At 32.8% G+C, this 12,197-nt stretch overlaps 1 protein-coding gene across 4 annotated transcripts; it reads right to left on the reverse strand.

Annotated features, from left to right (window-relative positions):
* Positions 1-195: 195 nt before the first annotated feature.
* On the reverse strand, positions 196-5,133 carry LOC115706952 (receptor-like serine/threonine-protein kinase ALE2). Of its 4 annotated transcripts, none has more exons than XM_030634735.2 (12): positions 4,705-5,133; positions 4,487-4,627; positions 4,070-4,153; positions 3,716-3,826; positions 3,428-3,625; positions 3,209-3,304; positions 3,004-3,114; positions 2,532-2,903; positions 2,083-2,379; positions 1,573-1,968; positions 1,229-1,469; positions 196-1,143 (listed from the first exon to the last, which is right to left on the reverse strand). In XM_030634735.2, exons 2-12 carry the CDS (start codon positions 4,560-4,562, stop codon positions 432-434), a joined length of 2,694 nt encoding a protein of 897 aa, XP_030490595.2. In that variant the 5' UTR covers positions 4,563-4,627; positions 4,705-5,133; the 3' UTR covers positions 196-431. The 4 variants fall into 4 exon arrangements, with proteins under 4 accessions (XP_030490595.2, XP_030490596.2, XP_060971682.1 ...); XM_030634736.2 differs by having other exon boundaries at positions 3,428-3,613; positions 4,705-5,018; XM_061115699.1 differs by lacking the exon at positions 4,070-4,153 and having other exon boundaries at positions 3,428-3,613; positions 4,705-5,021.
* Between the last annotated feature and the right edge of the window lie 7,064 nt (positions 5,134-12,197).

Raw genomic sequence — 12,197 nt, forward strand, 5'->3', positions numbered from 1 at the left:
ATTATTTTATAAAAACTTACCATAGTTATAATCTGTAACAAATAAAATTAAGAAAAGACTTTGGAAATTTGGTTTCATTTCTTCTCTCTCTTTTCCTTCATAATTTTTTTTCTTATTATTTTGTAAAAATCCAATGTCCAAACCAAGCTTTATCTTCCAAACACACAGAAATAGAGAAAAAGAATACAAAGAAAATTTTGCCCATCTAAAATCTAAAAAGGCATTATTATTGGGAAGGAAAAAAGAAACAAATATGGATCTTACAAGGGGGAAAAGAAGCCTAATCCTTAAGACAAACACTACTCCAAGTACATAGTTTTATTTAAAACAAGAGAATCCTATTCATACTCAATTTAGAAGACATTCAAGTTTTCTTTGTTCATACTGTATAATATAAATCTCAAGTAAAAAAAAAAGAGAGAGCTGGTCTATCAACTAGAACCTGGCCAAAGTTTTAATGAGAAACCATGCTCACTAGCACTTCCTCTAGACAAACTTTTCAACCTTTGCCAGAACTGCTTTCTTCTCCCTATTCTCAAAGGCCCTGAATTACTTGAATACTTCCTTAAAGACCCGAATTCCTCCCCTTGTTCTACTCCCACTGAGGCACCACTAAACAACTCTGAAGTTGACAATGGCACTTTGTTATCAATGTCACGACTCGAAACAGAAATAAAAAACGAACGGTGTGATTGTGACACTCCAGCAATCTCATGAGAAACTCTTCTGGCCCTGCTATCTGCATGATCAGCCAAAAAATCATTTTGGCTATGGCACCTTGAGCTCAACCCTTTTGCTTCCTCACACTCATTACAAACTAGCTTCAATGCCTGGACAACTTCACCCATGAAAGGGCGGTGACTCACTTCTGGCTGTACACACATTGAAGCTATTGCAGCTACCTTAGACACACTATCAAGTGATATCATTTCACTCTGTATACCCGGGTCTATTATTGTTTCTAAACCTTCTTTGCTGGTTAGAAGTGGACGAGCCCAAGCTACCAGGTTTTCCTGGCCTGGAGGTTGAGACAAGTCCACCGGCTTTCTTCCAGTTAGGAGCTCAAGAAGGACTACACCGTAGCTGTACACATCGCTTTTCACCAGAAGATGGCCAGTCATTGCATATTCCGGAGCTAAGTAACTGAAACAAGAAGATATTAATAGAGAAACTTAGTTGAGAATATGCTGGCGATCAAAGTTATAGAAGAGATCGTACATATCCTTACCCAAAAGTGCCCATAACATGTGTTGAGATATGTCTGTTACCCTCTAATGCTGCTCTGGCCAATCCAAAATCTGAGACCTTAGGTGTAAAGTCATGCTCTAACAAGATGTTGCTGGACTTGAAATCTCGATGAATCACACGTGGATTGGAGTCTTCATGTAGATAAGCTAAGCCCCGGGCTGCTCCTAGTGCAATCTTCATTCGGGCATCCCAATCAAGTGGATCACTTTCCTTATCCACCCCTGAAACCACAGCAAAAACAAAAAAGGTCATAGAAATTTTTTTTCTTTCTCTTCCAACCACCTAAACCCTTTACAAAATAAAACTTGTTGAGTATGTCTATACCGTGTAAATGAGATTCAACACTTCCATTTGGCACAAGTTCATAAACCAAGCAGCGAGTTTGGTCCTCTGTGCATATACCGATAAGTTTGACCAAGTTTCTGTGGTGCAGGCGGCTAAGCATCTCTACTTCTGCTAGAAACTCTTGACCGCCGTGATGATTATCTCTTTTGAGTACCTTCACAGCCACCTTCCTTCCATCATCTAAAGTGCCGTTGTAAACAAGTCCAAACCCACCTTCTCCAAGTATTCTTGAAGCATCAAAGCTATTAGTGGCTCTTTCCATCTCATTCAAACTGAAAATCTTAGCTGTCCCGGCATAAGTCATTGTGCCAGAACTAATAGATAATGACTCAGAACCTCTCATGCTTCCTAACCGTGTAGACCCTACAGCAGCTCCTGTTGAGTTCCCATAGATACATACATATTTAATGTTACTTTTGACTTCATTATGAAAGAAATGCAATAATGTTAAGTGTCTTAACATTTAGATTGCCTAATAAAGCTCTGTACCTGTTTGCTTTTCAAGAGATGAAATCAAAGCTGGCTGAGCATCTTGCTGTTTATGAGTGTGAGAACCAAATTTCAACAGCAAAAACCAAACAACTGCTAAACACACAACAAAGGCTGTGAAAGATGAAACAATGATTACTGCAATCATGCTTTTGCTTAGACCATTATGTTTTCTCCTTGACACATCAACTCCTAAAGGTTTTAATATTTGCTTTCCGTGGTTGTCATGGCCAGTGTATGGCCCATCATCTATGGCAGAAATGCTCAAAGGTGCTGAAGGAGGAGAAGGTGGAAGATCTGTTCAGAGATAAGACCATTATAAGAAGAAATCCATAAAGGTCAGGTCTAATTTATATGGTTGGTTCAATCATCCTCAAACAAAAGCATATTATTCTTAAGCTCACTTAAATCTCAGTTGAAAACTTGATAATGAAGTAAAATTTCTAAACCTGTGTAGTGAACATATAATACTTCATAGGAACCAAAACGTGATTCATTAATCAAAACTTGTCTGCGCCAGAATTTCTCATAGATAGAAAATGCAGTAGTGTAACCAAATTTGACTCCTTTGGGTACCAAGTTAACAAGGACTACAGTTTTCACAAGCTGCTGACTAGCTGCATCAGCTCCCATTATGCGAACTTGGCTATGGTTAAGGTTGACACTGGCTGCAATTTCCTCTGCCAGCTCTGAAACTGAAGAGAAGAATGTGTATATAGCAATTCCTAGGCGGAGTTTAACTTGAATAGGCAAAACACACCCACAAGGTGATCCAGTTGGCATATATGTCAATGGCTCTGTGCATGTAACAGAAGAACAATCTACAAATAAAAGTAAACACATGTGAAAGTATTTATAGAAAATCTTAAAATGTTCATTTATATATATGAATGAAGTAGAACTGGATAATGTGTGGGATACCTGTATTAGGAGGTGGAGGAGGTAATGCTAGAAGAGGTGGTGATGGTGGGGGAGCTTTAATCTTCTTAAGGGATGAACCCAATGGAGATATTGTAGGAGGAAAAATGGGCACTTGCAGAAACAACATAATCATTATCCATATCATTAGTTACAATAAATGAAGTAATCCAAAAATTTAAAGCAAATCAAGGTGAGGTTCCCATACTATTATAGTGGCTAGAGGAGCTTCTTGGTGACTCTGAAGGTGCTGGTGCAGTTGAAGGCCAGATTCTTGATGAAGGAAAGTGAGATACTGATGGACCTATTATTATTCATTTCATAATAGTATTTTCCTTTCCATAAGAAAGTAACATAAAGATGTTTCTTGAAGTTGAAGAATAAAGACTAATATATGGTTGAGGCCTTGTGGTCAGGAGATTCTGACCTTGTTTGGTGTAAGTGGGATGAGTTGGTTTTGTAACTGAATTGTTGAATTTTCTTCTTTTGTGATGGTGATTATTGTATATAACTGAAGGGGAAGATACTGGACCATGAGCCCATTTCTTTGCAGGGGCTCTAGAAGATGACATAGAAGGTGGAATCGCAATACTTGGAGACCTCGTAGCATCATCTGGATCGGCAGCTACAACAATAAAATTAGAAATATGAACACTGGTAGTTGATTATTCTCAGCAACAATATTCAAACTTTGACATTTTAACTGATTCATTACCTTTAGCTGGTAACCATTTGTGGTGAAATGCTTTCTTTGAAGGCAGTGCTACCATCTTTGCATGTGGCTTCTGGCCAAAGCTCAGTGAAGATGTAGGAGAAGAAGCATGATCTGTTGCAACATTAAGCAAATATTTAAGTCTTACTACTCAGTTCAACAACCAACTTTAAGAATAAATAAACATTGTTGCATAACTTTTTTGGTTTTTCTTCATTATAGATTCTGAAAACTTCCCTCATTCTGAAAGGATTTACTTGTACATTTTAAATTTTCATAACGTGATTATTGTATTATCTTAGCATAAACTCAGCTTGATTACAAAATTTCAGTAAGCTAAAGAGTTTACTAACTAACCTGGCACCTTGGAAGATTGCGGACTTGGACTGATATGGTGGATCAGTGATGGTTCTAACACCCATCTTCTCAACGATGGTGAGTCTATTGCCATATAAAAAAAGAAAATCACAAATGACTATCATGCAATCAAATAAACTGCCCTGAATTTGGACTGAAATCATGAACTGCCAAGTCCAGTCTGTGTTATAGAATAGTTATCAAACACAAAATCTACACTATTTTAAAGAAGAAAATAAAAAGCAACAATCTTTCCATGTATATAGATCATAAAAGCATTAACCCAGATCCTTAAATTTAATCTGAATTTAAAGCTCATAATTAACATGTGATCATCAGTTAAGTCATAAAATATCATAAACCCGATATAAATTACACTATTTACTCATTTAAAACACAGTAAAGAAAACAGATTACCTTCAGATCCACGAAAATGCAAGGCATTGGCTGCTAAGCATATTTCCATCAGTAGAAGAATTATCTTCACCCCCATTTTCAAACAAAAGGAAAGCTAGAGAACAGTTCTCAAAATCTTTGACACAGTTCACACTCCATCATCTGAAAGAGAATTAGAACAGTGAAGATGAAGTAAAAACTGGAACCATAACAAGACCCAGAAGCTGAAAATGGCTCACCTTTAAGAACCAAACCGTTCAGTGAAACCACCAAAATTGATTAGGTGAAAATATAAATATTATCAATGTTTTTGTTGTCCTATTGAAACTAAGCACATAAATCTTGAAATGGAATAGTTTGTTTGTTGTCAAGGCAAAGGATGATTAAAGTTTCCTAGCAACTGATCAAGCCAAAAAAAAAAAAGCTGTACAGAACACTAAAAAGACAAAGTTATGTGAGAAACTTTTCTGTAAGAGAGTTGGTGGGGTTGGAGGAAAAAGAGAAGAACAAGAAAGAAAACTGATTTTTTTTTTTTTTGAATATTATTATATAATAATAACTATCAATAAGTGTTAATAATATCTTGTTTGAAAGTGTGAAACACTTTAGATTGAATTAAGATGAGAATGCTTGACTAGTGTTGTGTTAATTGTGGTAGTGGATGATGATATATACTTTCAAAGTATCATATCATGAATCTATTATGTTATTTGGTTTTAATTAATTATTTTTTATTTTCATTGCTCCTTTTCGGTTATGTCCAACTTCCAACTATGACCACGGGTGAGGTAGGTAAAGATGACCCATAGTGGTCCAATCCAATAATCTCAACTGAAAATTAAACAATTTCATATAACAAAGGTTTCAAGTTCTAATCTCCTTTGATTTTTGATTGATTAAATTCTGGTCTTCTCTTGTCTATTATAGTCTAGGTAGGCGTATAAGACCCAACATTTTTGGGTTTTTTTCATAGAAGTGTAAAGCTTGAGTTGATGAGCTTATTATAAGTGAACATTAAATGAAATCTTATTGATTAGTGAATTATATATGGATCATATATGTCCAACTCCCCAAAGTTTTGAAGTCTAAGTTTGGTATCCATTAATCAATTTTGAAACCCCACGTGGCCGGCTGCCTCTACGGTCCAAGACACATCACAAAATAATTGTACCACTTTTTTTGACTCTTCTACTCTTTTTTCCTTTGTTATTCATTTAACATTTTGAATAAATTTTAGTATTTTCTTGTAAAATGTTGTGTTAGGAAGGAAAAAAAAAACATATATAGTTACTACATGAATATTAGTTAATAATTCGTAATTATAATTTCTTTTGCTTTATACAAACAACATCAAATTTAAAATTGACTCATAAATAAAAATTCAATATTTATAAAACTGTCATTTTTTTTCTTATTTTATCAATACATACTCTATTTCAAACTTAAAACATTAAATACTTATACTATTATTTATTAATTTATTGATTAGGTAGAAAACTAAAGTTCAAACACAACATATTTATAAATATTTGACGTACACGAATTTATAAATGATTACGTTAAGAGTTGCATCGATTGTTTTGATTTTTTTTTTTTCATAATAAAAATATAAGTAAAGCTATTTTTTATTTGAATAAATGCATAAAATGAAAATAATGTTGAAAATAATGCCCCCACACCCGAAATGGGAGGATGCCGAAAGATTTGGTAGGTGTTTGTTTGTTTTGTGTTTTGGAGGGTAGTGTTATTGGCCACTGCAGCCTTGTTCCTTTGACTCACTCACCTTACTTCACTAAGCATGGGCTTGGGCTCATCATTTTCTCAATACAACTCCTAAGTTAGTGTCGGTGAATATGAATCTTTTCTATTTATAAATCTTTATAATTTTATATTTTCTGAAAATGGGAAATGAATTCACAATCTTGAGGTAGATCTTGTCTGGAAAATGGAAATTTTGGTAGCTCTTTTATTGTGAGTTGGTCAAATTTAATGGCGCTTCTATCCATGACAAAATTAATGCTCATTATTAGTTAAAATGAAAATGGAGCAAATTCAGTTGAGCCCAAAAATTGTGCTTAATGCTCATTAATCCATGTTGTAATTTAGTATAACCCACTAATTATCAAATAAAAACTTTTGAGTAACTTTTGTTAAACTCCAAAGTGGCTAATCACATCGTGCTTCTCATTAACTAGTGGATGCCAATTGTCAAGTTCAATGGAAGATAAAGATTATTAGTTTAATTTTTTTAGGTGTTAGTTATAATTTTGGTCGTTTAGTAGCCAATCATACATTTACAACTTAATTGTAAAAATCATAAACATTTATACACGTTATCTCATACCAATGATTGATTAAAACTTCAATACTAAAAATATTTAGTTAGTAAAGATAAACGGGACATTTTGTTCATAGATTAGTAGTGTGCATGCTTTTTTTTTTCTTTTCTTTGAAAGGGTGTTTATGCTTTTTTAATAGATAAAAATCTTGTTTAGATAGATGATATCTTCTTTTTTTGAAATGTTTTTTCTCTTGCTAAATTTATGCGACATTATTAATTTCAATGAAATTATTTATTCATTGCTGAAAAAAAAAAAACAATAACAACTCAACATATATTGTAAAGAAAAAGATATATACCACTAAATAAGAAGAACAAGTCATATTGAAAAAGAACTAGAAGTTCAAATTCTAATTCTAGTAATGCCTTAAAAAGTGGCAAGGGTCTCATTTTATCAATTCGATTGGGCTAATTGTTTGGTTGATCAGTGATCTGAGTGTGAAATCTGAATGTGTTCTCTTAAATCTTTCATATGATTTTTCTTCACAAATATTTTTATTTTATTGTTTTTTAACTACAACTTATTTATTTTTGTATTTATAATTATAATATTCTATATTTTCTGGAGCAAATAAATATATACAAAGTACAAAACTATATAAGGTTGTTTCATACCTTGGTGGCACCTGAAATTGATGAGAAAATCGGGATTCGCGAAACTTTGAGTTGGATCAAAGATAATCCTTGGCTACACGTGATCTTGGAAAATGATTGTCTTTCTGTGGTGCAACTGCAAGCCACATAGTTTTATTGTTATGATCTTCATGTTTAGCCAAGTGATTAATGATTGTAAGACTTTGTTAAGTTCTTTGAAGGATGTTTATTTATTTTGTAAATCGATTAGTTAATATGGTGATTCACTCATTTACAAGAGTTTTTATATTATACTTGATTGTCATTTCAGTTTAGGGAATTTTCCTATTGATTTGTATTGATTTATTACCCGTTCTAGTAATTGAGTTTAATGGTTAATAAAATGCTGATTTTCTATTAAAAAAATAATATTTCAAAAAAATGAAATAAAACTATAATATCATATGTTAAATTAGGATTTTTTTTTTTATTAATTTAGAAAAAAAAAATATATTTTGGTTTTTTTTTCTTCCCTTTTTCTGAAAATGACAAAGAATGATATCAATATAAATGGCATAACAACACACTACCGAATCCGGGCGTGATTTATATGGAATGATATCAATATATTGACTTCATTTTTGCTTCATTATTGATCGGGCTATTTTCAAAAATATGGGAAAAATTATTAAGGTTATGATAAATATGGCATAAAAAGTAAATACCACTAAATATGGCATTATCTAACCAATCAAACTAAAAATATGGTTTTTTTCTAAAAAAAACCATACAAAACATTAAAAAGAAATCTGAATTTAAAATTCATAAAAAATAAAAACTTAATTAAATTACTATAAAAAATATTAAAATTCCCTTCATATTTATTTTTTTTAAAAAAATAAAACAAATAAAACTATAGTGATTGCCGAAGTTGTCACTCGTCTTTGGAAAAGTCACGGAGTTCTTGTCGACATGGGAAAAGTCGTCTGAGTAGCCGCCGGTGCCGAAAAAGTCGCCGGAGTTGCCGGCCAGAAAAAAGTCGTCGAATTAGCATTGTCGTGGAAAAATCACCAAGAAACCGGTTTCTTGATGTTAGAAACCGGTTCTTGGTGATTTTTCGGTAATTTTACTGGTGACAATGCCAACTCCGACGACTATTCCGGAGTTTGATGTCGGTGCTGAAAAAGTTGCGGAGTAGTTCCCTGGTGTTGGAAAAATCGCCAGCAGTTATTGCCGCGTAAAAAAGTCGTCGAACCGGCATTGTCGCCAGCAAAATCATTAGAAAAATCACCAAGAAAGTGGTTTTTTCGTCAAGAAACTGGTTTCTTCACCAAGAAAGTGGTTTCTTCATCAAGGAACTAATTTTGTTACACAACAATAATAAAGATTATGAAAACAAAACAAAAATGATATACATCGAAAATAATTGAAACCAGCTTTCATCAATCAACCAAATAGAGAAAAAAATATAAAAAAATTACCAAGAAATTGGTTTCTTCATCAAGAAACCGAAAAACCAGCTTTCTTGGTGATTAGCCCGATAATTTTTCCGTGACAATGACAATTTTGACGAATTTCCTAGAGTTTCTTGTTGGTACCGAAAAAGTCAATGAGTAGTTGTCGGTGTATTAGTCGTCGAGTTGCTACCAACGCTAGAAAATTCGTCGAGCCATTGTCGTCGAAAAATTAGGAAAAATTACCAAAAAACCGGTTTCTTCATCAAGAAACCGAAACCGATTTCTTGGTAATTTTTCCGCGACTATGCCAATTCTAATGACTTTTCGAAGTTTATCGTTTGTCGGAAAAGTCGCCGAGTAGCTGCTAGCGTCAGAAAAGTCGTCAAAATTGGCATTGTCAACGGAAAAATCACCAAGAAACCGGTTTCTTAGACTTCAAGAAACCGGTTTCTTAGACTTTAAGAAACCGGTTTCTTGGTGATTTTTCAGTGATTTTTCCGGCGAAAATGCCAATTCCGACGAATTTTCCGGCGCCGGCAGCAACTCCGACGACTTTTCCGGCACCGACCGCTACTCCGGTGACTTTTCCGGCACCGGCAGCAAACTCCGGTGACTTTTCCGGCATCAATGACAAATAAAACTTCCTAAACAAATAAAAACAGTAAATATGGGATTTAGAAACCTAATTACATATATATGGCATATCAAATACCATACAAAAACCTAAAAATAAAAAAATACCATATAAATTGGCCAAACTTAAATGTGCCATATTTATCATAAGAACTTTTAAAATCCCATACTAAGTGTAATTTCCTCTTATTGATCTTTACAGTACAGTCCAGCAAAGCCCATTTCCCTTAATAGGACCTGTTTCCTGCGGCCCAAACAATCCGAATCACCGAACTGAATATATTAACAAAGCCCATTTTCCTTTGAGCACATCAAAGTGCTATAATAACTAAATTGTAAAAATAATTAAAAAAAAATAGTTAAGTGGTTCAAATTAATTAATAGCTCATTGAATAGTGGTGAGCCAAATATATTGGGAAATTTAGATAGTATACAATTTTTATCATTTTTTTATAAAAATACTGTCAAGTAAAATTTTTTACTTTTTTACTGTGTTTTTTTATAAGTTTCATAGTGCAGTATACTGTGTTAAGTTTTCACTGTTGTTCTACTATTGTCTTTTAGTTATTCCACTGTTATTTTTAGTTGTTCTATTTTGTATTTTACTGTTATTTTATAAAAACACAGTATTTTTGAAAAAATTTCCATGTGACAGTATTTTTATAAGTCCTAATATATTTTATATTTTTTCTCTCTCTTGTTCTTTAATTAATTATTTTTAGGGAATATTAGAGGCAAAACTATTTAAATTTTATGATTAGTGACACTTAAACACATAAATCATTTTTTTGTGATAAAATTCTCCAAACCTCACTTATGTTAGCTATTTACTCATTTCTTCAAAATGCTCTGTTAAGTACCACAGTAGACATGCCACAGTGTACACGTGACAAATTTTTAGTGGGAAATATTGACGGCAAAACTACTTGAACTCTATGATTAGTGACACTTAACCACATAAATTGATTTGTTTGTGTCAAAACCTTCTAAGCCTAACTTTTATTAGCTATTTATGTCATAGTATACACAAGTATACTTGTGACAAATTTTTAGTGCTCCACATAATTTTAATTGATTAAATATTTTAAAAATAACTTAAAAATGATAAAAAAAAAATATTGGCGACTAAACGCTCACAACTATTGTTTCACTTGCACTTAATCCTCCAAGATTAAATTTTGGTAGTAAAATCTTCTAAACTACTAAACTATTAGCAAATTTAAGGTGTTGTCTACTACTATAGACTGCTTATGTGCACACTCATGTACACAGAGCTCGTTTATATTGGTACACCTAATATTATTATTTCAAAATTCATTTTAAAATTAAATAAATTGTAAAAATAAAAAATAAAATATATCATAAATTTTGAAATAATTTTTTATTTAAATAATAATATTAAGTGTATCAATATAAACGTGTCACAAGAGTGTACACATAAGCAATCTATATTGGTAGTTAACTGTGAAAAATATATAGCACCTTAAATTTGTATTAGTTCAGTAGTTTGAAAGATTTTACCATCAAAATTTAAGATTGAGGGGTTAATACAAGTGGAATGATAATTGAGTGGGTTTAACCACAAAAAAACTCTTATAAAAATAATTGAAAATACTATTTTTTTTTTTTCTTTTTCCCTCTTCTTCTCTTTCTTTTATATTTTTCTCCCTATTATCCAAATTTCTAGCTGCACTCCCTCTCTCTTTTGTTCTCCTTCTCGCATAGCTCCGGCAAGTTACCTTTAGTCACCTTCAACCCAAACGAACCTCAAAACTGACTTCCCGACCTTACAAACCCAACCTTTCAACCTCCCTTTAAGCCCTGATTAGTCGAACATTGGAAAATTTCATACTTCCTTGTTCTCTTTCTAGCCTCGCTGGATCTAATTCTCCCTATCTCGAAACTCTTCGCCGATACTACCGTAGTTGGAGGGATTTGCTGGTTTGTCCCTGGATTCGTCGTGGTTTGGTGGGTACGTCACAGAAGAAGAAGGAACTGGGGAAGAGGAGATCTGATTGTTTCAGTCGCAGAGTACTTAACAAAGCCTTTTGAACAGAAAGGGTGAATAGCTAGCAAAAGTTAGATTTGGAGGGTTTTACCACTAAAAAATTAGTTTAAGTGGTTAAGTGACACTAATCATAGAGTTCAAGTAGTTTTACCGCTAATATCTCCCATTAAAAATTTGTCACGTGTACACTTATGTACACTGTAGCATGTCCACAGTGGTACTTAACAGAGCCTTTTGAACGAAAGGAGTAGAAGTGAGGTTTGAAGAATTTTACTACCAAAAAGCGATTTATATGGTTAAGTGTCACTAATCATATAATTTTGGTAGTTTTTCCACCAATATACCTTTTTTTTTAGAACTTTGTTTGGCCATTTTTGTAATTTTAATTATATTAAAATATATATTAAGATATAATTTTTAAATGATATAGAGAAATATATGGAGAAGGTGGTGTATGGTGTAATGTAAGTGTGAATAATTAGGGGTGTTCATTGGACTATATCTAATACTGTTAGGCCTATCCATATGTGATCCAATTATGTATAATTTGTTAAATTTTACCATCCGATCTGATCGGATCAAATTAATTTAAATCATCCAATTGATCCAATTAGATTGATTTTATTCATTTGATGTATATCTAATTCGCGCTTATTAAATATTTTAGATCTAGTATTTTTTGGATCGCATCAAATTTATTTAATATTTTAGATCGAGTAT

Source organism: Cannabis sativa, chromosome 1 (assembly GCF_029168945.1).
Source record: "Cannabis sativa cultivar Pink pepper isolate KNU-18-1 chromosome 1, ASM2916894v1, whole genome shotgun sequence".
Taxonomy (NCBI): domain Eukaryota; kingdom Viridiplantae; phylum Streptophyta; class Magnoliopsida; order Rosales; family Cannabaceae; genus Cannabis; species Cannabis sativa.